General features: G+C 33.2%; 2 protein-coding genes across 14 annotated transcripts; one reads left to right on the top strand and one right to left on the bottom strand.

Moving 5' to 3' along the window:
* Nucleotides 1–199: 199 nt before the first annotated feature.
* On the top strand, nucleotides 200–2,556 carry LOC128192042 (uncharacterized). The gene is made up of 5 exons (XM_052864455.1): nucleotides 200–408; nucleotides 546–615; nucleotides 857–907; nucleotides 1,222–1,380; nucleotides 2,440–2,556. Exons 1-5 carry the CDS (start codon nucleotides 235–237, stop codon nucleotides 2,484–2,486), a joined length of 501 nt encoding a protein of 166 aa, XP_052720415.1. The 5' UTR covers nucleotides 200–234; the 3' UTR covers nucleotides 2,487–2,556.
* On the bottom strand, nucleotides 2,556–27,546 carry LOC128192041 (formin-binding protein 1-like). Of its 13 annotated transcripts, XM_052864442.1 has the most exons (20): nucleotides 27,404–27,546; nucleotides 20,367–20,482; nucleotides 18,718–18,771; nucleotides 18,255–18,402; nucleotides 17,348–17,410; nucleotides 16,590–16,694; nucleotides 15,731–15,859; nucleotides 15,346–15,492; nucleotides 14,768–14,989; nucleotides 14,131–14,145; nucleotides 12,873–12,896; nucleotides 12,416–12,430; nucleotides 10,840–10,952; nucleotides 10,432–10,564; nucleotides 9,494–9,654; nucleotides 8,840–8,863; nucleotides 7,885–7,908; nucleotides 6,334–6,366; nucleotides 5,469–5,584; nucleotides 2,556–5,283 (listed from the first exon to the last, which is right to left on the bottom strand). In XM_052864442.1, the coding sequence occupies exons 1-20, from the start codon at nucleotides 27,425–27,427 to the stop codon at nucleotides 5,120–5,122; spliced, it is 1,830 nt and encodes a 609-aa protein (XP_052720402.1). In that variant the 5' UTR covers nucleotides 27,428–27,546; the 3' UTR covers nucleotides 2,556–5,119. The 13 variants fall into 13 exon arrangements, with proteins under 13 accessions (XP_052720402.1, XP_052720406.1, XP_052720403.1 ...); XM_052864446.1 differs by lacking the exon at nucleotides 6,334–6,366; XM_052864443.1 differs by lacking the exon at nucleotides 8,840–8,863.

The following is a 27,546-nucleotide window of genomic DNA, read 5'->3' as shown; positions in this document are numbered from 1 at the left end:
GTCGCAGATTTCTAATGCAAACATAGGGGGAAAGGTACACTTAATGTTAATACATTCGAATTCTGATGAGCCTTTAGGAAATCGTTCTTTAAAAAAATGAACTCTTTGATGGTCGGACAGACGTTTGCTTTAAGACTTATGATTGTGACGTAGCGAAAGTCACACTGTTTATGACGTCACAATTCCCCGTAAATATCGCAGTAACATATGGTTCATGAATGTAGTTAAGGAATAATGGCAAATGTTTTCACTGCAGCAAACTTACTGCCACGGTCGACAACACTGTCTGATTATAGGGGCCACGATGCCACGAAACATCGCGTGTACCCTCGAATATTGTCCCCTACCAGGCGAGCTAATCCGCACCCTATTGGATTAAAATATCAGCTAATCACTCAGAAAAAACCGGTAAGCATGATATTCTGATGTGATCAATGTTGTCTTTGTTTTGTTTATTTTTGTGTGTTTTCAATATAATTTTTCTTTTATTACCGATATTTTGATTTCTATTTAATTATAAATATTTCAAAATCCATTACGTATAGTCTTACGGTATTTGGCATCCCGATTTCCATCAAATAGGACAGAGGATGCCTGATATGCTGAAACATTTAGGTAAGACAATAAATGATTAAGATGTCTTAAGATACAGAAAAACACAGATTTTACAGGGGGAAAATAAAATTATTATTGACTTTATGACTACATGTAACAATGGTCTCTAACGACTGTAAATTAGCAACGTACTGTTTTGTGCTTTTCAACTGGAAATTTCATTTTAAAAAAAACTATGCAAGGAGAACCGTATGACATTTTTCTAACAATCCTTCGTTTAAATATATTGCATCTTTTACAGGTCACGTGAACTTCACATGCTCATTGCCAGTCATCCACAAGTTGGAATATGGTATTTTATAATTAAACTTGAGCTTTAAAAACTGTCGATTTCTTATTCATTTCAAATTTGTATCGGTATAGTTTGACCGCTAAGCCAATTTTCAAAAAATCATAATATCGATTATAGTTAACGGAATTTTAAGTCTTTATATAAAATAATAAAAATATTCACGTAGTTATGATACACGGAAACTTGGCATCTTAAAAAACTAAAACTTTACTGTAGTAATTCATAAAGCAACAAGTTTGATCCTTTTCCAATCTATCATTAGTTGTCGATGCAATTATTTTAATTTAATCTTAACACACCGTCTCCCCCATCAGGCAAACCCCCCAACATCAGATATACGGAGACTACCACGGCCCGGAGAAGCTATGTCCAGCCCTGCCGATTCCCGCAACTGGTCAAGATGAACCCTCACTCCAGGAAGACTAGATATGGCTACACCCCAGCGGCCTGTCGCAAGCCAGTCAAAGGAATAGGTCAGTTGTTTCAGGTTTTATCAAAGCATTATCATTGCAGTATTTAATTTAAGTTCATTTAGAGCCTCTACAATGTTTTAACAACGAATACTAATCAATCAAAAATTTCCTTACGCTGAAATTCAGTTAAATATCTAAATGAAAGTAATTTTTGTAAAAAGATTAATACAGGTAAATAGAGTTCTCATTATGCACAGAAAATGTTAACTAACCTATCCTTAATAAGGCAAAGAAGCTTCAGATCGTAACTTTATTCATAAACCATATATAAAACGTCTATCAAACAAAAAGCTTTTTGGTGGTTCATGCGGGTTTGAAGGTAGCAAGCACTGCAGAAAAAATACCTAACCTACATAAGCGGTTTGTTTACGAGTGCTATTATTTTTCTCTACAATATTTATAGCCTGTATAAACCACCCCAAAAAATCTTTTATATTTACATCTTTCTCTCTTGGAGCACTTTTTTTTTTCGTTTATCCATATCAAGTGATTTAAAGTACATATATTATGATTATTGTCGACCAGTTTGTTAAATAGAATAAACAGCCGCTTTTTCCATGTTTAAACTGCTTCGATCAATCCCGAAATAAACTATAAACAATGTCAAATTCCAAGTCTGCTCAAGGACGGTTTTAAAAAGTCAAAGAAATACAAAAATTCATACACTGGACAAATCGATAGAAACTGGTTAAATTGTAATTTGGTTTTGTTAATTGCTGAATTTAATCAATCAAAATTCTTAAAAAAAATAATATATTAGGGAGGCACTTTACTGAGTTGATGTAAAATTAAACCAAGGACGCTATTTAAAACAATAAAACTTTAGTGTGTTTGACCTTAGAGAACACAATGTACATTTTATCTACCCCATTGAAACTTTTGAAAGTGTTTTAGAGTGCATTTCGGTGCCAAATAAAAAATCAAACCTTCTTCTTGTCAACAATACAGAAATACTTGTAAAAATAATCTTCCAAAACTGAGGATACCCCCTCCCCTCCCAAATTCTAGCAGCCACTGCATTCCAGAGTTCTTAATTTTCAAAACTGTTCTCCTTTTCAGTGCCCAACTTGGAGTTGAAAGAATATGACCCAGTCCCCGAACTCTGAAACACATTCAAAATTCCACGCAGTATATATCCAATGCCCGTTTTAACTAAATGAAAAAATAAAACAATATGATATTTTCATTGTATTTTAATGGTTGATTGCGGTTGCATTACAGTTTGAATTCATACTTTAATGCAAAGGTTTGTTATTTAAATAGTTAGATATACTATACAATTAATGTCATCCATCCAGATAAGCACCTAGAGGAAGAACACAGCATGAAAAAACATGTGATTTCATTTTGTGAGAAAAAAAACAATGGTTCAATGAATTCCTCTTAAATTCATAGAATATTATTTGCATTGGAAACTATACTGAAATGCTGATGTTTGAATTTATATATAACAAAAATATATGACAAAAGAGCGGTAAAATAAGTCTGTTTACATAATACCATTATAACCTCTAGTTTATTAACAATCATGAGATATCTTTAATTTCTCAAGACTGAGGAAAAATCATTGGGAAATATTATCATGTATATATTCAACATTTCAGTAATGAAAAAAAAAGTTTTGTCAATATTTCTTTCTCTGGCTGAATACAGAGGTTTCTTTGCATTAAAAAATCATGCTAGCTGCAAAATTAAATTAAAAAATAAAATGCTGAGTCAATAATCAGCTTTCTCAATAGTAAATACTATTGGTAAATATACAATGTACATCTCATAATTTACTTTAAGTATAGCCTGGCATTAATCAAACACATATACATTGATGATGAGATAATGGTAAAAGGTTGATGAATGAAGGCAAGGTGTTTTCTTTACGGAGTCATATCAGTCTGCATATATAATATCCACAGCATTCTGATACAGACATCTAGTCATACAAATTCACTTGATAAATAATCTTTCAGTATGTTTTTTTAAATCTGTGTACATAAAATACAAAATAGTATTACCTCTCAAACTAGTATTTATAACTGTATTCTTTGCAATAACAGAAAATAAACAAATTACATGACTCCACTATGAAAAAAAAAAATACTCTCATTCAATAAAAAAAATAATAAATTAGAGTGATACTGTTGTAAGTTTTACAATACAATTCACAAGGATGAGGAAAGAGGATGGTAGACTGAATAATAAAAAATATTGTTAGTTATTGTTAAAAATAAGAGACACATTGCACCAAATTGTCTTTAATCATACACTTGAACCCTTCTATACATCACATATGTACTAGTAAAAAAAATAAACCCCACCCCTCCCCCCTTAAAAAAAACCAAATATACATTTTATTAAAAAGAATAAAAGAAGTAAATGAGTTTATTAAACTAGTGTTCATGAATTAAATCGTAAATTGTTCATTAAATGGTGTTTATCTAACGTTAGTGTTCTAGTGATCGTATACTTCACTGGGTATAAGAATTCCTCAGCAGTCCGGCAACAGGCACTTGTTAATACTGGAGAGTCTGCTATAACAACAGGCTCACTTTCTATATGCCAATTCACCAACCTTTGTATCTTAAATTCAACCTTTTCACACTACAGTACACACCAGTCTTCCACTTGTTAGTGGTATGGATTTTGCAAATTTTGGATGTCTTTGTACACATACATGTACACGTTTTACATAAATGGATGACAAATATTGCAGTGATATTCTTAAATTTAAGACATTGAATGCATTTTTAAAGCATTGCACACACACAAACACTCACATAAACATCCACATCCAGATAAACAAGCAGCAACATTGTTGAAAACAGTAACAAAAAATAGGCTGCTATAAATGATCACAAAGAGAAAGTGAAAGTAGACAGGTGCAAGACAGTGAAGAAAAAAAAAATCACAGTAAGGTAGACCAAAATCATGAACACAGCAGAATATGTGAAACCTGAATATTCTTTAAAAAAAACCATGGTATTTTGTTTCTACAAAAAACAGTCATACTGTGTTAAATAGTTCTGTCATCATCTGACTATCAGCATCTAATGGATAAAATATCTAGCTCACTAAACAAAAAACAAAGAGAAGGGTCAATTTACACATGTACAAAAGCTGAGCATTTAACTTTCATTTTCAAAGGGTTTATATAGGTATTTACATCATAATACAACTTATGATATCATAACTATCCAGCTATATTCATATCTCAAGTACATAATAATATATTCACCCCAACAGATGGTTAACCCTCTATACCTTTCCCCAATTGAAAAGAATAACATCATATATTGATATATGAACATAAAGATATTTACATGCTTATCTATATACCCCCCCCCCCCCCCTTTCCTTTCTCCTTACAGTATATCTGAATTTCTGTCAAGCGGTTTGGCATTAGGGTGAATATGGTTCAATACACTTCTCTGATACAATCAATAAACATTTTCCAGTTTCTGTTAGTTGTATTTCCTTTCCACTATAATCACTCCACAGTGTCATAAGATCCCTTACAAGAAAGTTTCCTCATTATAAAAAGAAGCACAGGAGACTTTTGGAGATTCGGAGTTCTCTTCTGTCCCCCTTACAAGTAAGTTTGATTTAACCCCCCTCCCAGCAAAGAGTTGCTGAGAAGTCTCCATCTGACCAAACAGCAGATGAAGTAGGATGAGAAGAGCAGGATAGTCCCTGCACTACATTGCACAAATCAAGAGGCCTTGCAGGCCGCTCTCCTGTCTTGTCATTAGACCTCGTCCTGATCATAGAAATGACACTGGATGTAAGAGGTGGGAACAAAGCCCTCCGAATTGTCATGTTTGCGAACCCGCGTCCACCCATCGCCTTGGTCTTGTTCAAGGACAAACATTTCTTCTCCCTCACCCATAGCCACCGATCCTTCATTTCCAGCTGAAAACAGAGACCTCCATCATATTGAACATATCAACTTTCTTAAATATCTGCAGCTTAATCAATATCCAACAAATCAATATTTCTGTCAGTTAATACATTTTTCTATAGCACTGTGTTTCTGAGCCCACACATCAGAAGCCAGTGCACATACCTTCATAAGGATAGAGAGTCAGTGTACATACCTTCATAAGGATAAAGTGCCCGACAAGTTCCAATGACCGGGTAACCCTCTTCATCAAAATCCCCCTCAGGATGGTCAAACTCTCCAACGTGATCCCCATCCTCATCATCTATAGCTCTACAACAGCCAATGGAAATGTGTTATTCATGGCTTAATATGACTGGTATGTACATTTATTTACCAAATAAAAAAGACATACATATTATTTACATATTATGGTTAATACACTTATGCAGTAGATTATGTAATAATGATACTCTTAAAAAAAAATCTGACTTGTACCACAAAAAAAAATAATTATGAAAGGCATCATTTTTGACAGAAGATGACTGATCTAAAGATGATGACTAGATGTCTTCTCCAAAGATTTTATAGATGAACACATGAAAATTGATGTGAATCAAACCAAAGATTGACATCATAAAGATGAATGTATAGAATGAAGCATGGCAATGGCATGAACAATGGATGATGGGAGAAAATCGAGGGAGAGTGTCAAAGTATGATGCAAGTTATATTAGTCGGAGAGATGTGTTATTCATCTAGTGTTTGCAGATGCACAATTCAATTCAACCAACAGCTACAATCATGTAAACCAATCCAGCCTGTTGGGTTTTTCTGAAGGTCTTTTTATATTAAGATTTGAAAATGATAAAATTGTGGCAATAAAGGTCCAATTTTAAAATCCTATTCATTGATATATATGTTTTTTTTTCAAATTTAATTGTTAGAATATATTCTGCTTTACAAATTCACTTATTTTAATTTATTTTGCATTTAAGTGAAAGGAAAGAGAACAATAAAGAAAAAATATTAGATGTTAAAGAGCAGATAAAATTGTTGAAAGGAAAGAAAATGTTAATCACTTCTTATCTTCCTTCTTCCTTAATTCTACAGCTCTGTAACACAATGTAATTCAAAATATATAAAAAATATTCATTAGTGACTTTAAAAGAAGATGTTTCAAGTTCTTCTAATAGCTTTAAGCAGAGAGTAAAACACACTTATTATATCTAATTAAAAAAAGCTTCTGGAATATACTGAATAAATTCAAATATCAACAAGAGGCCCATGGGCCACATTGCTCACCTGAACAACAGTTCTTGGTATCATTCTCTTTCAAAATTTGTAAAGTCCACTATTCTCATATATTCTAAGATTTGACAATACATTGAACAATACATAAAAAGAAGCCTACTTTTTGGGGCATCATATCCTATGATTTAAATTGCTTCAACTAACCAATCTTATCCTAGCCTCGATGTATCAAAGATAACAAAATTGTAAAATGAATTAATTTAATCATATAAAGAGAAAGAAATTCAATGTGACATTGATACCAGGATATGAAGATATAAGGATGCTTATATAGAAAAATAATTAAAGATAATTGTACTTCTTAAAAATATTTTTAAACATTTTTCCTTCATACACTAACAATTTTTAATCTACACTATCTTAGGATGCTTGAACAGTAATCTCACAAATTAAAATTTTGTAATTCTTGAGTAAAATATTTTCAAAACATTTTCCATAAATGTTAAAATTTCTTGGTGCCCCTGTATTGGCCTGAGGGTCACCATTTTAAGAATTTAGAATCTACATTATCTGAGGATGTTTGCAGAATAATATCACAGATTGAAGCATTGTAGTTCTTGAGAAGAAGATTTTTAAAAAATTTCCCATTATACATGTATTTCTATGTGGAATTTAAAACCCCTCTTCAAGCCCTAGTATTGATACATGGGTCATAAACTCTAAGTTTTAACAATTAAGAATCTTCACTATAATTATATTCAAGCTTTGGTGTAAATATGGCATTTCTGGTGCAATGGTTCTTGAGACGAAGATTTAAATATATACACAGTAAAAAATGCTTATAATGCAGTGCCAAGGCGATTTTGCTTTGTTATAAGCGTAATTTATTATATCCCGTCAATTTTACAACACGTAATAAATTCACAAGGAATGAATATCACTTCACTGTAAGTGTCAATTCATTATAATAAGTATGTTTGCTAAATCTGTGTTTAACGGTACACCTATTTCACTGTTTTGTGATTATATCCTTTTAAAAAGAGTTTCATTTTTTCTAACAACAATTTAAAATCCAATAAGGCTGCTTTGAACCAAGTTTGGTCAAATTTGGCCTTGTGGTTCTATAGAGAAAAAGTCAAAATGGGAAAAGTTTAGAAACAGACAAATGGACAGACAACAAGTGATCAGAAAAGCTCACTTGAACCTTCTGTTTCAGGTAAGCTAAAAAGCATAACTGGCAATATCATTTATTATTTTTACTTTAAAAAATTCTACTTGAAAAAAAATAAATTTATATTGAGAGAGGGTTTAATTTGGAGTCTAGCCTGAATTTGTGGGTCTCATGCAGTATTATTATTGGTCAATCTCGCATCACTCACCGTTCCTCCTCAAACTCCTCATCACTAACAAAAACAAGAAACCCACATCACAACCGTTTTAAACATGTTAGTAACAGTGCATCTTTTAATAAATTTTCATGTTTAACGAGTCAATGTTATGGTACAATATTTTGTTCTGTGGGGATAGGAATAAAAAGCTGACATTCTTCTTCCTTACTTTAGCTACTACTGTTCTGCTACTGTAGATATTCTACTTTTTGTTTACATTTCAAATTCTGATGCAATCATTTTTCATGCTTTGAATAATTCACACATTTTTCAGATTGCACTTGGAATCATTATCTTTACATCATGAATATATACATGTAAACGTGCCTAATGCATGTGCATGTCATGGACAAGCTGGATATTGAAACAATGAAGAATCATTTTTTTTTTGGTTAACATCTACTTGACCTCTTCCAACACCTTAATTTTTAAGTTAAAAAATAAAACACCAATAAATATAATAAATGAAGTCAATTCTCAGTAGGGAAATTAGTTGTTTGTTAATAAATTTAAAAGATGAAATCCATAACCTAAATTATTCCAAACACTACCTTGCGCAAGCCAGTTGACTACCGGTAGCTATCAAGATATTGCTAACACTTCTAAAAGATTACAATGTTGCAGATACCAATGCATTAGCATTGATTAATGTTAGATATGTTTAAGTATGGTTAAAACTTCCAGTTAAACCGTACATGTTTAAATTTTTATTTTTTTTTAGATGATTAGCATATATTAATAACAAGATTTCCCTGACATTAAGATATTTTTCTCCTAGATACAAGGTAAATGAATTTTGACATGTGATATATAAACAAGATCATTGCTGGTATTGAAAGCAGTGTGTTTTATAGGTCCATTTGTGAGTATTTGATGGGTCATACATCAATGCTTAGCGATAGGGATCTGCACACAGAGTATGAAACCCGAAAAATGATTGACAAACCTTGGAGGCTCTGGCCAATCCTCACTGAAATAAGCACACTCACTGACAGTTTCACTAAAATCATGCTACATTTTTTTGATTTTTAATTTTACTAAAAATATTAAAATCTATTATAATGAAAAATAAAATAAAACCAAAATTGACACCACACAAAATTGTCTTTTTCACACAATGTTTTCTAATGCAACAAGGCTTGATGATCTACTCAAACAGCAATTATTTAATATTTTAAAATAAATCAAACCATGTAAATGACCATGAATATCTGAACAATATCAAAAGTTTCTTTCCAAAAAATAAAAGTGCCCTAAAATAAAATTGATGAACGTTGAGTGATGTACATATATATGTGAATTTGTAGATCTGTGTCAAAGTCATGTATTGCAGATCTGTGTCAAAATCAAACAACTTGGAGGGAACATTAAGACAGAAAAAAATATTCTCATCAAAAGTGTTTTCTTTCTACACCAGATAGAGGGAAAGGGGACATCAAACAAAGAAGGGAAACTTTGAGACTGTTTGGGGGAATTTATCCCTTCACACTGATGTCCCCCAACTCAAAAGACCCCCCCCCCCCCCCCCCCCCCCCCACTCAAGCTCTTTATGAAGGACATATACTGATGTTAGTGAGTGAGGTCCCCTGAGATAACTTACGTGTAGACTTCTGGTTCATTGGGCACTATCTGTGGTTGTCCCGGTATGGACGTCTGGCTCATCTCCATGTTTGTACTGCTCTGCGATATTGAGTCGTCAGATAAACTGCTTCTCCTCTGTCCAGCTGGGGATGGTTTGCCATCCATGTTGGCAAGATATCCCTAAAACAATACAGGTCATGACAACTGAATTTTATAAAAAGTTATAAATATTGTATTGTGCACATTTGGATTTGGCAAGTAAATATGACATGTATGTATGCATCATTTTTGTTACAGCTACATTTGTCTTCAACAAAATTAAAACTGGTATTTAACTAGACATCATTGACATTAAGATGAAATTGAGTTTTTCCAACACATTTTACCCAAGGGCACTTTATGGGTGAGCAGTAGTTGAAGGGCATTTTATCAGTACCCAAAAGGTCACTGAATAAAATCCTGCAGTGGGCACTTGATGTTGCAAGTTGAGACCTTGAACAAGACATGATGGATTGATGCTCCTTTTAAGGGAAGTCAATGACTCGTTTGTTTGGCTACACAGAAACAAGTCCTCTGGGGTTTTTGGAAAGGATTTAACTTACTCCGAGTGTGAAAAGTGAGCCAGACAGGGTCAAATGGAATAAAAATTTTTTTTACCGAGATCTTCTTTTTAACCTTGACAATTAGTTTAATTTTTATTGATTCACTTTCAGCCAAAATTATTCTGTGAGTGATGTAAGAGTCAGTCAGAGAATTGTAGAAAAACACTCTAAATATTTCACACAGAATTATAGTGACATGACTTCTGACCTAGAAAAATTTTGCACTCTATAGGTGAATCATGAACCTCACTGGGCCCAAGGGTGGGGCAAATGATATCTGGACAGACATTACTGACCATTATAAGGCACTGGAAAATAGGAGCCCAAGTAAGCAATTATAGATTTGTTTAATTACTTGGAATTTTCTCATTTCAGCTTGTAAACTGTCTATCTTCAAAGCATTTTCCTCTATCTTCTTTTCTAATGCATTAGGGTCTCCTAGAGCTGGATTATTTACGTAGACATCTTTCATCTTCAGCATCCCTTCCCTACAAACATAGGTATAATGCACATAAGTTAAGGATTACTTTACTTTTACAACCTCAGTGTAAATGTATCTGATGCAACCCCGTTATTGTGCAACAGAATAACTTATCAAAAACACAGAAATACAAGCAACATATACAGGTACTATAAAAATGAATTAATTCCAGTTATTATCGATAAGTAATACCTGTATAAAAAAATAACCTTAATTTTTGTAAAACTATAAGCCTTCAACTTTACAAAGATAAAAAACAAACAAAACAAAAGTGGGAGTAACCTTTCAGCTGTCTCTCTTGCAATCTCTTTTTTAAATTCCTCAATTTTCTTGTTGAGAGCTTTTCTTTGTTGATTTGGTGGAAGATCGCTAAAATCCTCTTTTGATTCCTCGCCCTAATAAGACACAATCAAGTCTTAAACAGTGGTACACAAGATGTCCTATAATAAAATCTTCATTAAATCCCAGGAAAGCTCTATTAAAATCCTACAAAACTACTTCACAGAACAATTTGTGTTCTCACAAAAGCCACACTTGTGCACAAATGCAAAATAGCAGGGCACAATTTTCAAATAGAGGTGTTTTGCAATTCTGCAAGACAAAAACAACTTAAAGGCAGCAAAAAAAATTGATGTGTACAATTTAATACTTGTACTATGCACAATTAATCCATCTCAAAAATATCATAACGACTGATATATACATATATAAAAATATATCAAAAGGTGCATATTCTTTGTGTAAGTTATTTATGATAGTAAATGTTGACTTTCTGAATAAAATACACATTATCATGAAATTACGGTCAGGAACATTTGTAATTACAATTTTTCTGATTACAACCATAAGGATAGTATAAAAATGGCCTTAAATAATTTGAAATATTAAAAAAAAAAATTAATAAATTTCTGCACTCTCTTCAAACCTTAAACATATTGGTACTTTAATTAATTAGCATAAAATCAAATTGAATATGCAATCAGTGTGTTTTCAAAATTGAAATATTCTCTGTCTCCATTTATTTTCATTACATGTAATTTTGTCTATTTCATTTTTATAATACACTTTTTTCATACAGAAAATGTAATTCAATGTCAAGACTAGCACCAACAAGACTGTCTTTCTATTGCTGAACTGCTTTAAAACCCAATACCTTAAAGGCTTTCATGCTAACTGGTCAAGTTTCCATGTATATTGAATTCAAAAAAAGAATTTGAAAACCAAAATACAACCCCTCTGATATAAATCTTGATGCTGTACAGATATATTGATAAACTTGGAGGAATGAAAAGGGGTGGCATCTGGTTTTAAATATGTAATCAGTCATGCAAATTTTAACATGTTGTATGTAACTTGTGTAGTACGGGATGTGTGGTAGAGGGAAACAACTTGTGTACAAATAAACCTACCTGGTGCAAGTATTCAGTGGCATTTTAAACATTGAGACCATAGCAAGAGAACAAATGCTTACACATATAACTTTAAAATAGGCAATTCTTGAGGAATATCTATCTTCTAATTTTTATTTTAAGGTACTTTGTCTTTTATGGCCATTTTTTAAAATGTCTTTTATTTTTTGGTTTGAAAATCATTCATTCTGTGCAACAAAACACAATTTTGACATCACTATGAGTGCAACCACACACAAATACAAATTGCAATAATGGTGAACAATAGCAAAATGGTAACTGAAATAAAATAGTACAAATTACAAGTCAAAATAACCGAATAATTAACATACAATAGCTAGAATTCATGCATTTGATATAAAATAATCGTCTACGACAGAGAACAACATGCATCAACTGGGCAGTGGGAGGGGCCTAGGGTCACATGACATGACCATGCCCATACATACCAACAATCCTATGATCTGTGTTGAAATGCAGGAGAAAGTAAATATTTTGAGAATCGTAAGGTGCTTGATAGAACTTGATGATGTGATGGATGAGAATGAAGAGAGTTCTGGCTGAACTTTGCACCAAATCAGTTGTCCTAGCCATTACAGGTACTTTCATTTTGAGAAAGGCAAAACACCCCCCCCCCCCCTTTCCATCCATTGGTTCAAAGTTCAATTTCACCATCATGAACCCCCAAAAAGATGTTAAATGTTTAAATGGTATTAGTGCATTTTGGATGGCAGGAATTCGAAGAATGCATAAATACAATGTATCTACTAGTATCTATAGAGCAATTTCCCAAACACCTTTCATCTCAATTCAAAAAAGCAAAATCAGAACTTGTTCCATGGGGTAAATTTTCAACATAAGTGAAATAAAACAGGGAAAATTTTTACTTAATGAGATATAACTTACTGGACATGACAAACATTTTATTTTCTAAAATAAAAACAACATCCAGTTTTAAAGAAGTATATATACAGTATAAACAACATATAATTAACATTTATTGCCAATTTCATGCAATGCAATCCATTCCATAATTCATGATAAAAATACATGTATAAGCCCATGCTATTCTAGAATTCCTGTTACATTATCATGTTAATATAAGGAGCAGATGAAAGAATTATGAATAAATTGCTTTGAAGATATTTGAACAAGTAAACATTCAAAGTTCATCAACTCTATAAAATCCTTTAAAATATTTGAGAAATGGGAAAACAAAAATCTAGATGGAAAAAAATGAAGGCAAACAAGAAAGGTAGGGAACTCAGTTAAATTTCAAAGATTGTAAGTTTTGAGAGAGGCAAGGAGACTGCATGCTGGAAAGAAACAGTAACCCCTCCCCCCTTTTTTTTGTTCTTGAAATTCAATGGAGATTTGGTGGGTGTAAGTAAATAATGTTAATGAACTATGGCTGCTAGAGGGTGAATAGACAGGAGGGTTAATGTCGAGGTGATTAGAGTTCCCGAACCCAGTACTGGCGCACTTACTTTGTTAATTGTGGCCTGAAATAAAACAAGATAATCTACATTTCTACAAAGTTTTGGATGAAACTGAGAAGACTCATCTACAGCGGAGCTTTTCCATGCTGCGTGTGTCCAACTGAACTGTGTGTCCAATCACTTCACTACTGCCAGTGCATATACATGAGGCATGACAGGAAGTTGACATGAATTGGCACTACCTGCATATTACTGGTTTGAGTGATGTGTGCATATGAATCGCAGCCTTTTTTGAATCAAGAGAGCAATGATGTATATTACATAGGACAGGGGTACTAAACTGACGTACATACACTTGTATCAAGATGTAATTACTTTGTAGGATTTCTGTTTGAACATAATGGTTCAATCTCTTTTAAACTATTGTCATTCTGGGTAGGAGGAAATGGTTGGAATGTTGAAAAGCCTATGTTGGATTTTATTGTATGCTTGGGCAGGATGAAATACCCATGCCTGTTTATTAACTTGGGTCCAAAAGGGGAGAGAAAAAAATCAAACTGAGAATATTATTTAAAATCTAATAAAAAAAGAAAAAAAAGAAAAAGATTAAAATTGCTACAAAATAAATACATACAACAATTTTAGTCTATAACTTTTCAGTCTATAACTTGTCTTCTGCACACAGAAAGCAAATCAAGTATGAATAAGACATAATGCCCTCTTACCCGAATTCTTCCAGACTAATAATTGAATAAAAAAAATCATAGGTTTAATGATCCATTCCGAGCTTACCCAAAAACAAATCACGTTTATGTATTGTAAGGCAAACTTTTGTAAACGTTTTACAATGACCAGGAATATCTATACCCATACATACAGATTTTTTTTTTCGGATTTAAACACCATATACCAAAAACTATGAAATCAGTAAGAATCAATTTGATTTGAATGAGTACCCCCATTCCAAAAATGCAACATGGATGAATTGAAATGCAAAGAATAAGAGAATGATCAAAACCAAAATCCCTGGTAAAAATATTTTATTTAAAGATTGAGTATCTAGGCTATATGTGGATAAGGCAGGAAGCAGGTGGATATGATCGGTGCTTTGGATCACACTGTTGATGCATACCATGATCTGACAGAATCTTAAACAGCACTATGCTCTCTCTATATAGTATACAAATTATTATCACTATCATCATAAATACATGTATATATATATCATTACATAAGTTGTTAATTTCAAGTTCTAACTGTACACAGCTCAACATACCGTTAGTATTAGAAAACTCTTTACGTGATTACATGGTTCTGGCAGTTTTAATTAGCATCTGCTTCATAGGTCTAATGAACAAATACCTTTGATGATGAAAATATTCCAAATAACCCTCCTCCCCCTTTTTTGTCCTTTTTATTCCTCTTCTTGTCGGACACTGTGCCTTTGCGGCTGTCCAGTGAGTTTTTGGGGGTTCCGTTGGCGTTGGATGTGTCAATGACCGAGGCATTGCTCAGGTCCTCAAAAGGAATGTCCTCTGGTATGGGGAAACCGGATTTAAATTTGTCTATCACTGCTTTAGAATCCTGTACAAACAAATTCCCATTTTATTTCTGTATATATATATTCTCTTACATTTTTAAAACCAGTAAATATGCACTCTCTAACCCTCAGGACTGCCACAGCAATTATCAGTAATCTCTATTAAAAATTTACACTACATATGCTATTGAAAAATCTTGTTTTCTCCATTTCCTTTTAGTTGCAAAATATTGTCTCTATTTATAAAATGTTAATGAAAAAGGGAAAAGCTGACATTTGTCATTGGAATGGGTCCAATATTTGGCTCAAATATGAGGGGTCATAAAATTCTTATTCTCCTCTGTGGACAAATGTCTCTGTAGTCTTATCCATAAAACAATAAAGTGAGTAGAAGAGTTACCTCCTCTGCACTGATTCCGTCGGAGGCTTTGACCATTCCGTCTATACATGTATTGATGATGGGTATGACGCTCCGTTCTATGTCTGCTACTTGCCTCACCATGGACTTAATCTTATTGATCCTATTCTCCTCCATACTTTGCATTTGCTGAAAAGTCAGAACATTTTTTATGCTATCCTTTCATCCATTCTGACAGTTCATCCTGAAAATCTTGACTCACTCTTTCAGAGATTCTTAGGTTACTGAATGCAACTTTCATATTTCATATCAGTTCCAGTAACCTCTAGCCCCATATATATAATTAACATATAAATATCTGGCATTTGCTATGGGGGGCTAAGTTTTGTAAGTTTCAGTGATTTGATACCCTTGCATGTATAAGTACCTGAAATACTGCAGGCATCTGTTGTGTGTAGTGATCTCTCTGGTGCTGGTTGGTTTGTTGTAGCTGAGCAGCATACTCGTTTTTGCTCTCGTCACACTGGTTGTTCTTTATCATCATCTGGTTTCTAGTCTACAATAGAAAACATTAACGCATTGCATCAGTGAATCTTTGAAATCATTTCATGAATTTCATGAAATCATTTCACAAATACAGTACTGGCAGCAAGGAAAAGGGTATAACTGCCAAGCAACTTCTATGCATGACTTTCAATGTTTGTTAACAAGGTGTGTAATATCATTCAATAAAGATATTTATAGTCAAAACCTGTTCTATAAATTTCTTTGTTTTGTGAAATTATACTCTAAAACTAAGTCATGTAAAATAAGAAGATATTTTTCCATATCAAAAATTAAGCATATGTATTTCATACTAAATGTCATTCACAAGGAAACTTAAAAACTTTTTCTGGTGTCATGTTCTAAATGCACTGTGTGTGCATAATCTACCTTTATTTTGATAAGCAGATTGTGTAATTTTCAGCAGATTTTAATTCCTACATAATCCATATACAAACTGAAAGGTGCAAATATGAATACAAATTTCTATGTAATATTATGACTGGGATAAAAAACCATAAACATCTTTGAAGCAAAAAAAAGTCATTGTAAAACCTCCATCTCTCATCAAATAATTATTTGATAAAGTAGTTCATGAAAAAGACATTTTTTTCAATTAATCTTATATAAAGTCCATGAAAAGGATATTTTCTCAATTAATCTTGTGTCTAGTCCCAGTCTTATAGCAGACTTAAATACACATGCATCTGAGTGAGAAATGATGCAACACGTTTGACACCTACCTTCTCCACTTCTGCTCGTGACAAGTTGATGTCTGCATCTGCTTTTCTGTAGTCATCTGTGGCTTTTTCTGCCATCTTGAAGGCCTTTTCATAATTTTTTCGACTCTACAAAATTTTTAAGTATGTCCATGCTTAGGAGTTCTCAATAACCATTGAATAATACTTTTTATCACCTGTCTCAATGTGCGGTGGATAATACATGTAATCAATGTTCGATATTACACTACACTGACTGTTAAATGGATTTTCACATATAACTATAGAAATAGAAGTTTCACATCAAAAATTAAATTATATAAAATAAGGATTTTACTCATTTAAAACAGGACTAAATCATGTGGTAGAAAGAATCTCTCATGATTTGTGATAAATATGGTTCTAATCAACTTCTTTTGTACTTTCCATCTCTTTGCTGAGGCTTGTTTGTTGAATAAAAATCATATATACATTGTACCACTATAAATCATGAGAAACAGAAAGTAAAAACAAATGAAGTTGTTATATTGATCAATTTGTTGTCTAACTTTGCAGATCAGTTTGTACTTTGTGGACAGCCAGCTAAGCTAAACAAGGGATGTTATCATATGACCTTTTTAAAACCACTTTAAGATTGCATAACTTGTTATTGATAAGTCATGTACCGGTAATGGTTTTTTATACAAGACTTGTTTCCTATTCACAGACTCTCATACAACAACATACATGTGTCAATGACTCTGCTGTTTCAATCTTCCATAAAATATTCAAATATTACTAACTTTATCTAACTTTGCTAGGGAGTCTTTGAGTGTATCTTGTACTTTGGCACCATCTTGTAAATCCTAGAAAAAATAAAAAAAATTGTTAAAAGATGACGTTTTTTGACAAAAAACTTGAATTCTTCTTTCTTAAGTATTGACATGCAAATCAACCTTTTCAAAATGCCATTAAATCAACACACTGAAAGTGATTTTCTCCTAAAATTTGTTTATCACAGTTTGTTCAAGACAAACCCCCCTCCCCCCCAGTTTGTTTTTAGAATACATGATTAGTTGTCAATGATAACTGTACAAGCATAAATGTAGCTGATGGGAGAAATTTCTGGCTGAAAGACCATAGAACTTTATCTACATGACTTTCCATTCCCTGCACTCTGTGAAATCATTAGGCTTGTTTTATAATTTTTGTATGCAATCACCACTTCTATGCATGTAGAAAATTGTTAGCTAAATGGTCATACCATCCAATTATCCTTGAAGAGCTGCATTTGTATAGCTAAGGTTATTGTTTTAAGCTACTATTCATTCATAAAAATTAATTTTGCTGATTAGACATCGACTTATTTGAGGAAAATTTTTGCTTGTGGGTTTCCTTGAATGCTTATTGACTAAGGGCCAATTCAGTGAACTTTCCTCTGTTTCATAAATGCCATTTCAATTGGTTCCTCCTAAAACTTTGATGACAGGAATCTTCCAAAATTACATGAATGCCAACAAGCACTCATACAGTAGCATTATTTCATAACATGCTCTTTGTTTTCATACCTCCAAAAACAAAAATATTACTCCCTAATTGGTGGAGAAAATATAAAGAATAGTTATGAAACCAAGGAAATTGGCCCACAAATCAGTAAGCATAGGCATTAGCTGACTGGGGTTTTTGATGATGTCTTTGACATGGTCTCACTTTTCTCCTCTGTTGCTTCATCTCCCCAATAAGTATCTGCACGTCTTTGATGACCTGCCCCTGTGTGTTTTCTGCAATGACCTCATGCTGACCAGCCAGGTCGTGTAGCTCCTTTAGCACCTCCCAGAACTTCACTGCCCATGAGTACCTGTAAAGACCAAAACAGTTTTATCCTCAATTTCTTGTTACACAGCTCTCTCTCTCTCTCTCTCTCTCTCTCTCTCTTCTCTCTCTCTCTCTCTCTCTCCTCTCTCTCTCTCTCTCTCTCTCTCTCTCATCAAAGAAACTAAATGTTACTTTGTACTTTGTATTGCACACATATGCTTTAATGGGGAAAAATCATGATGCATAGACAACAATGAGGATTAAATTTAATGATTAAGCAGAGGAAATTGTGATAAACGGATACTATATATGTGATAGATATCTATTTTCGTGTTTTCATTTATAGATGTAGGCTTACTGTTGGTACTCTTCCTCTTCTTTCTTTTTTGGCTGATAATTTTTGACTAGTTTTCTGTACCAAAAAAAATTAAATACATAATTTAGAAAAGATATATGTAGAACAGAAATTATCTCTTTATCAGAATTTTCGGACTTCCTTGATTGGCCCAGTATTTCATTTTTTTATACAATGAACAAGTACTTGTAATATGTACTGTATATGTAAGGGAGATCACTCAATGAAGTCACATTTGTCAAACATTTGTAAATTAGCTGACATCCTGAGATGTTTATCATTATCACAAAGTATTCTTTCTATTCCACACCCTGTCGATGGCACAGTTGGTATAAAAGCTGTATTAGAAACTCCCTCTACCCTTCAATTAATAATCAGGAACTTGGATAGCACTTCACTATAAATTTCACAGGAAATGGGATTTTTGTTCAAGCCTTTGTACTTCAAACTAAGAGTAGATGTATTTGTTCTCTACTTTTTTTTTGCCGCATCAAACTTTCCATATACTTCCTTCAATGGTTTAAAAAAATAGTTTTCCAATTTTTCCAACAACATGATTTTCTCAGGAAATTTTTTTTAAAAGAACTATATATGATTTGGTCAAATTTGGCCACCATAATTCACAATTTTTAGAAGTGTTCAGGTACATTAAATTGTTATTTTTTGGAAAAGTTGATATAATGTGTTTCATCTATTTATTTGATTTATTTGCAATCACTAGCAGTAAATGACGTCAGAAGTGACACTATTTTTGTAATTCAATTAGAGTCATGCAGTCAAAAATTGATATTTTTAAAAATCTTTGTTTATAATAGGAAATATCAAGTGATGCTTTTACAAGAACAAACTTTTTGTAACTTATAAGTCTTGGATAGATCCATCTTTGATGGAAATATTTTGTTTGTTCAAACAATTCCTCAATGATTTCTGTAAGAAAACTGCTTGAAAACAAGCCATTTTATGCTTAAAATGCAAATATGGTGGGAAAAGGTTAACTTTGTGATGTCATATTATTTTAGCATTGTGGGCATTTGGGTCAAATCAAAATTATGAAAAAACTTCACATGTATACATACAAGGGAAGCAAAGAATTACAGTAAATTGATGATGTTCATTTTAGGGGGCCATATTTGGCCTTTATCATATAAATGTATAGTCCTTTAAAGAAAATTGTTGATTCACATAAATTGCTTTTCTATTCAACTCTTAATTGAAACACTCTTCTTATACAGATGGTTAATGATTATGTACCAGGTTATAATATTACATAAGAGCAAAAGCTGAATGTCAGCCGAATCTATTTTCATAACAGTTATGTTCCAAGTTTTACTGGCATATCATGAATAAAAACACCCTTCATTCAATACATTTATTTTCACTATCCTATACCTAAATTTCTAATGTATTTTTGAAATGGTCTAGACATAAACAGATAGTATTAATAAGTATATGTAAATATTTACACTGAAAAATACACATTTCTATATGCCTTCCCTAACCCTACTCTGTAAGAATATAATTCCACCCCACAAGGAGCTAACAATATTTCCATTCACCACAGGAGCTCCATTTTATGACTTCAAATCATGAGACAGCCCCTAAGTTACAGGTGCATGGGGACCTCCAATAGGGGCAGAAACTGCATCACTTACTTGAGTTCACTGGCATATTTGAGTTCAATGGCACATCTGTCCTTTAGGAAGTGGGTGAATCGCTCACAGAAATCAATGCCCTTCTGTGTATGAGAGGCTATGGTGTCATACTGATCCTGTAAAGTCAGGGGATATAAGTTATTATAGTTAACTAACTTCAGGTATGAATGATCTGTTTAACACTGTAGTACATATACTGTAATATACTTGAACATTCTGTCATTTTACTGTAAAACTCATTATCATGGAGGAATTGATTTGGAATCATTAGAATTAATGGTGGCTCAATTTTTGCACAATTTTGCCCCACATCGACAAGTTTTATGTAAGGGGGCATAAAAATGTACCAAGTTAAGAAAAGAACAGATTCAGAACCATATAACATGCACAGATTTAAGTACTTCAGTACACTGAACTATTCTGATGCTGGTGTCTAGCTGAAACATGATCTCATTGACACAATTCCCACCAAAATGTCACCACACAAGACTTGAGATGTATATAGGAAAGTAAGTAATCAATCTGTCGCCAGATGCACGACAGAGGGACCATTTCTTTCACTTCCTCTCTTTAAATTATAGATCCTGCCCATCCTTTATAAAATTAAGATGCAAGCAAGAGGCTTATGTTAATTTTGTATGAACAAATTGAAGAGTCCAGGAACTTATTAGTACCAGACACATGAGGAGACTTAATTTAGTCAAGTACCCCAGCAATTACCGTACATATATACATTATGGTGCACACCATCACAGTCCAACTATTACATTGTACAAGTATAAATGTTGTAACCAAATCTCTTGAAACCAAGTCTCATCATTCAAAATACAGTACTATAATATGTGATATAAGTGATTCCTGTCTACACTGAAAAAGCTATGTTTATTTTCATACAGTGTAGTATGGGTAAATACTATCTTTTATGTATGTAAAAGTAAATCCCCTTCTCATGAAACTGGCTAAATACAACTATGACCAGGAAATAACTAAATCAGAAGATAATTTCATTATATAGTGTCTTCCTTCCCTGTAGGATAAGTAAGGATAGATTTCATATTCTTGACAAATTTACAGTAATATAATACATGACCTATATGGGCAGTCTACACAAATTTAAAACAAATATTTCCGTACAACGCATTTGTAGAGTTGTGTTATACATTGAAATATATATATGTTTTTCAGTATACATGATATGAGACACTACAGGACTATATTTCCAACTTTTTGTCCCACCCCCATCTACATGTAATATGTAGATGCATATTTCTTTCTGCACTGTTAATCATGAATGGACTAAAAATGCCCTGGACTAATCAATGCACTATCAATTTTATCTTCAATCTGACAAAAGATTGAGATTGAATCAAATGGTGTGTTTGTTATTCAAGCCACCAGTCAAATGTTGTGATAGAAAAGTATCACAAACATATTAATTTTTAAATAAATTAATGCAAACTTTAGCATATCCTTATGCATAAAATTAAGATAAAGCTCATCAGGTACAGTTTCCCTGTATCTAGTTTCATACAACTAACAGAAAGACTTTAAACTTTGTTGGTTGATATAAATGGAGTTCCATGCATTACCAGAATAGATCTGTGACATGACATTTTTTTTTATGATTTGTGATTTTCTCTATAAGGAAAAGAACTGATAGAGTTCCTGTAACAGCTAGCAGATTCCCTTTCAGAAAAATGAGTGGGATTAAAATCTAATCAAGAGTACCAAATCCTGTTTGGAAATATATCAAAATGGTCCTTATTCTAATAAACATCTGACTTGCCAAGTCTTTCTAAAGAAATAAACTCCTTGGTTTCTTATCTATGTATCAGACACTCATTGTAACACCATGTACTCAGATACACAAACATTGGTTTACCCAGAGCTTTCTCCTGGAGGACAGATAATGTAAACAATCAAATACTCCAGAGGTATTTGTAACAGTTACATGTGAAATATGGGGGCCCTTTGATAAGCCTGCATGGTTACAGCTGACCATTCTGAGCGCAGACAACCAGATGCTAGACATCTGATAGGGTTGATGAAGAGATGTGCACAGATGGCAGTCAGCGAGGGAGAAATTCACTTCCAGGTTACACACACACTAGTACAAATTCTAGATTCTAGATAATAGAAACAAATATCAGTAACAGACCCGATACTGAAAACTGACATAAACACAGTCACCTTTCTTGCCTATGATAACTAAATTTTCAGCAACATTATAATCCAAATCATCAAGGCACAAAACAACAAGACATATCACACTATACTTTCATTATTGGTTTCTTGCTTTATAACCAAACTTGACTTTTGAAGAAAAAATTTGTTTATTGTTGCCAAATTTTGGCACAACTTTACTGAGAAGAAAAAGGCCTTCCTATGAACATCAAGAAAGGGACCAGAAATAACTTTTTCATAAGGATGAGGCAACTGTCTGTTTTCTGAACACAAACAGAATAGTGTGTGACGTACATACAAAGGAGCTCTCTGGTTTCATTATCTCATTGTTCTATGTAAGTTTTGAGCTTTTAAGAGAGCTGTTGCATCTTTATAGATGATCTGGAATTTCTGGACCCTCTTACCCTCTTTGTCAGTCTACAACACTTGTCTACAAGCCAAAATTCTATCTGCATTGGCAGTGGATTGAATTTGTAAATTGACGTTTATCTTCCCATGATAAAAAAAAAAGCTCCATATTTTTTGTCTTCCTCACTCCTGATGCAAAAATAAATTTGCCAGTACATAATTTTGAAACAAGGATATACATGTAACCACAGAGTTTTCATTTTTTGACCACCTCTATAAGTGTTTCTCACATGCAACCATCGTTCATTTCCGTATGTCGGTCTGTCAACTCTTTCACTAACTTAATTAGGTCTTCAAAGCCCTGTACGAGTGCAGAAAAATAGGTTTGACCTTGAAAAGCCTAAGGACATATCTTAATTGATACAACCACTACATAACGACCCTGCAATCCCGAGGTAATCATGTCACATGTTAACCCAAGCTTCTGGTACAACATGTGTTTTATGTGTACATAATATATAAATAAAATGACACCAGTGTCGTATAAACCATCATTTCTGCCAGTCACTGAAATCTACGACATAAATACATATAGAGTTGCCGTCTCTATAGTAACCTGGTTTATAAGATATGTAACAAAACACCATTTACTGGTGTACAGTTTGCTCAGCATAAATTATTCATAAAATCGTCTATTACACAGTTGGTTTCGTGCCCTTTGAAACAAGTAATTATGCCAACAAATATAAACATTTGGTTTCATTTACGTTGCGGGCCAAGAAGTTCTACTTGTTCTAACAGACTTCTCTTATCAAATGAAGAAAAATATTAGAGCTAATCAACCTGATCCTTATCATCCACTCGCCTCTCAAAAACACATGCATTCTGGAATTTTTACAACATTTTGATTTTAGAGTGATTCAGAAAACATGAAGAAAATTCTGTTCTTTTGGTTTGATTCTACAAGTATACTGTTCCAATAAAACAAGCATCATGTCTTGCATTCCACAAATTTCTAAGCACGTTTAAGAAGTACTTATGCCTTTCTGCAATATGAGACAGAAGTCAAGAATTAATCTAACAGAGCAAAAAAACCTATATTTTACAGCCATGAAACTCAAATCAACTTTTGGGATATGAAATAGTGCTTAAATCAAGATTTTAAATGCTTTGATTTTATTCCCACCAGCTGATCATGTCTGTGAATAATTCATACATAAAATGCCGTCTGGGAAGGCATATATTTGCCCCCATAGTAATACATTCATGTGTAACACTAGTATCTCATTGTTTTGTTATCTGTACGTTGCTTCATCTACCATCACAAGTTTACACCTGTCCGGTCCGCCATTCCTCTGTGACAGAGCCAGCACCCCCAGACAGGAATGTCTGGTGTGGTGGGGACCAGGTTCTCTCTGTGGCCAGGTGAAATGTTGACCCTTCGCTGTCAATGAGACTGTTTAGCTCTAACCAGCTTATCAGATACAATGTTTACAATCCCTCATAGCTCTGGCCCTGGTCGGTTCGGAATGTCAACACTTTACAGCTCTGTCTTCCCTCACAGGGACAAAAGTCAGGAACAATTACAAATCTCATATAACCAGTCAACTATAGTCATCAGAAACTTATACTCACTTCGATTCACTATTTCAAGTGATACATGCATAGCTATATCATTTCTTTTCCAGACACTCTTACTACTAAAAGAATATAACAATATTGCATGTCAACACACGATATGTTTAACACAACCCATAAATGGCTCACAATAGAGACACAATGTTTAGAAAAGTGATAGCTGTGACTTCAGATGACAAATGAGGGAAGAAGATTAAGCCATGCAATTTCTCTGTAAACTTGGGATTGTATTTAAATGAGATTATCAACCTGTAAAGCCATCCCACACCTATACTGAGGTATCAATAAACCTGAGCATCAAAGCATCATTATGATTATGGGCTGAACCTCTATACGACAAGGGTCACACTCCATTTCCTGCTTTGGGTGGAATGCAAATATAAACAGCCTTAGCCATAGTGAAACCCCTCTAGATGTCTCATTTATCTTCACTTTTCTTTTCCCTTTTTTTGTATTCATATCTTCAAGATAAATAGTGACTGAAAACAAAATCGATGAACACGCAACACTATCACACCTTAGTCAAACTGGCAAGCAGAAAGAAAATGGATGAAAAAAAAGAGACAAGTTCTTCTCCAGTCATTAAAATCATGTCTGGGTCAATATAACCAATGAACATCCAAACACTGGGGGTTTAATTCTGCTTCAGTGATTCAGACTGGTGTATGTGACCATCATTTGAAGCTATTGTTGTGTAGGTCTGTTTATAGAGGGACATGATCAATACATAGAGTGTGGGATAACACTGACAAGCCTAGTAGTGGAGACTGGAACCATATGGGCTAGCTGTGGTTTATTAAAAAAATAATTCTCAATTTTCACATACACACTGTGACATATGCCACTACCCACACGCATATTTCATGCATGCTGGCATGCAACTTTTCAAAGAATCAGGAGAATACACAAAATCAAAAAACCCATTGGATGAGATTCTACTGTTATACTGAAATGCCAAAATGATTAAATAATATATAAATATACATGAAAACTGTGAATCTGGGAAAAATTTTCCATGATAAGATTGAAATAGATGTTCTCCAAATGAAAAGTCTGACATGGCAGCTGTATTGGTTCTGAGATTTGATAGGATTCACTCAGATGACTGAACATTGCAGTCTGTGATTCTGCTGCTGCTGCTGCAGGGAAAGAACAGACAGAAAGAGAGATGAGTCAGCTGATTAACCCAAGAAGTCAAAGGTTAAAGGTCACAGTCTGAAGATATTGTAAACATGAATGGAGGCAGACAATGGACAAGTTTTGATGTGTGATTCATAACCGCAACACGAATAGGCATAACAAAAGTTGATGTGCACCTCAAGATGTTTTACAAGATTCTGCAGAATGGAAATATCATTCATGACAATGATTGTTTGCAATATGGCTTGTATACTGTACATGCTATAGAAGATTCTCCAAAACAAATCCCTTAATAAGGAAAAAAAAATTTATCATCACAAAAAAACCTCTTCAAACTTAAACTAAAGGGTCTTCCAATTTAAATAATAGAAAATACATTTCCTGTGTGAAATGTACTTAATATCAAATGTATATTTCATGTTACTATTACAGAACATATATATATATATAGATAAAAATTGAAAAGACGGAATATATACATGCATTATTTCCTGTCACATCATGTGGTATTGTGCATTCGTACAAATACAAATGTAACACAATATTCACACAGAGGTAAACAGAGGAAAAAATGCTTATACAGTCCCTGTGTACCATCATTCCCATTCTAAAATCATTATCTAAATTGAAATAAAACACAGAATTCCAAGGTATATTAGTGTATTACTAATTTAGTGGAAAATTAGCGATCAGATGAACTATTGCGACAGTAAATGCTTTCCTTAAATGTTTAAATGGTAACTTCCTGGTATAATAAAATCCAATCTGTATCATTCATTAATTTGATTTATGTCTGATCCTCGTTTAGGATGTACACAGAGGAAAAATCAAACCTCTCATGTTTACCAAAAATCACTCATTTTATGATTGGGTTATCACTTAACATTGATTTAATCTAAAGTCAAAAATAAGGGGGAAATGCAAAATGAAGGACTTTTTTCAGGAAAAAAATTTCGCGTTTAACTGAAATTAATTTCATTTTAAAAATTTGATGACCAAGGTGTTTGATGTTGATGTTTTGAAATTATTTTGCGTATTCATAACAAGCTAAAAAATTCAATCAATTCAACAAAAGACTTTATCCAAGACCCCCCCCCCCCCCAAACAAAAGGGGTTCTGTTCTATAATAGTCTTTGCATTTGAAAGAGTCAGTGAAATTTAAGAATATTTACATGGGAAACACTCTTTAAATAATAAGACACTATATACTTGTACTATATTGCTCCAAATCAATGGCAATAAGTGTTGTTCATTTCTCTAAGAATATCACAGGGCAGTGGAGGAGTCTATCTTTATATTCCACCTCAAACAGTCTGTCATCACAATTTTTTCATTAAATGGTGACAGACTGGCACAGCATTGATAAAATTGTCATATTCTGACCAAGTTTATCACATATTAGTCAAATCAGAACCTAACCTCATTTGGGACTGGAGTGATGCCAACTGAGTGCAAACGTAAACAATACACAATGAAACAGTGAGTCGCCAGCATTTACTCAACCAAAACCTAGAAACTACAAACTGACCCTTACTATGACAGTAATCAAGTACTGAAAATTTTCAGTCAATTTAAGTGTGTACTTTTTTGTAAACTGTACTCCTCTTGTCTTGATTTACAGATTACGACATGAAATTTGGGCTTGACTGACTGCATCTCTTCCTCATCACAAAAACTCCGTCATCAAAAAATTAAATTATGCAAAAGTAAAGCGCTCATCTACTTACCCACAACTCTATTCCCCAACTCATATCTGCATTTAATGTCCTATTATTTTGAAAACATGAATAATCTAAGTTATTGTAGATAATCTCATGAACCCAGCCTTTCTATTACAAATCCAATATGGCGTCTAAGTTATTAGGGCCTA

This window comes from Crassostrea angulata, chromosome 7 (genome assembly GCF_025612915.1).
Source record: "Crassostrea angulata isolate pt1a10 chromosome 7, ASM2561291v2, whole genome shotgun sequence".
In the NCBI taxonomy this organism is placed as follows: domain Eukaryota; kingdom Metazoa; phylum Mollusca; class Bivalvia; order Ostreida; family Ostreidae; genus Magallana; species Magallana angulata.
The sequence above is the reverse complement of the archived record's forward strand: the minus strand, read 5'-3'. Positions and strand labels throughout refer to the sequence as shown.

Excerpts from the sequence above, each read along its gene's own strand:
- LOC128192042 (XM_052864455.1), top strand. The coding sequence starts at position 235 with ATGGCAAATGTTTTCACTGCAGCAAACTTACTGCCACGGTCGACAACA. Across the intron at positions 409-545 it reads TAATCACTCAGAAAAAACCG|TCTTACGGTATTTGGCATCC; the intron begins GTAAGCATGATA and ends CATTACGTATAG. Across the intron at positions 616-856 it reads TGATATGCTGAAACATTTAG|GTCACGTGAACTTCACATGC; the intron begins GTAAGACAATAA and ends CATCTTTTACAG.
- LOC128192041 (XM_052864442.1), bottom strand. The coding sequence starts at position 27,427 with ATGAGTTGGGGAATAGAGTTGTGG. Across the intron at positions 16,695-17,347 it reads CCCTAGCAAAGTTAGATAAA|AGTCGAAAAAATTATGAAAA; the intron begins GTTAGTAATATT and ends AAAATTTTGTAG. Across the intron at positions 7,909-8,839 it reads GATTGGCCAGAGCCTCCAAG|TGATGAGGAGTTTGAGGAGG; the intron begins GTTTGTCAATCA and ends TGTTTTTGTTAG.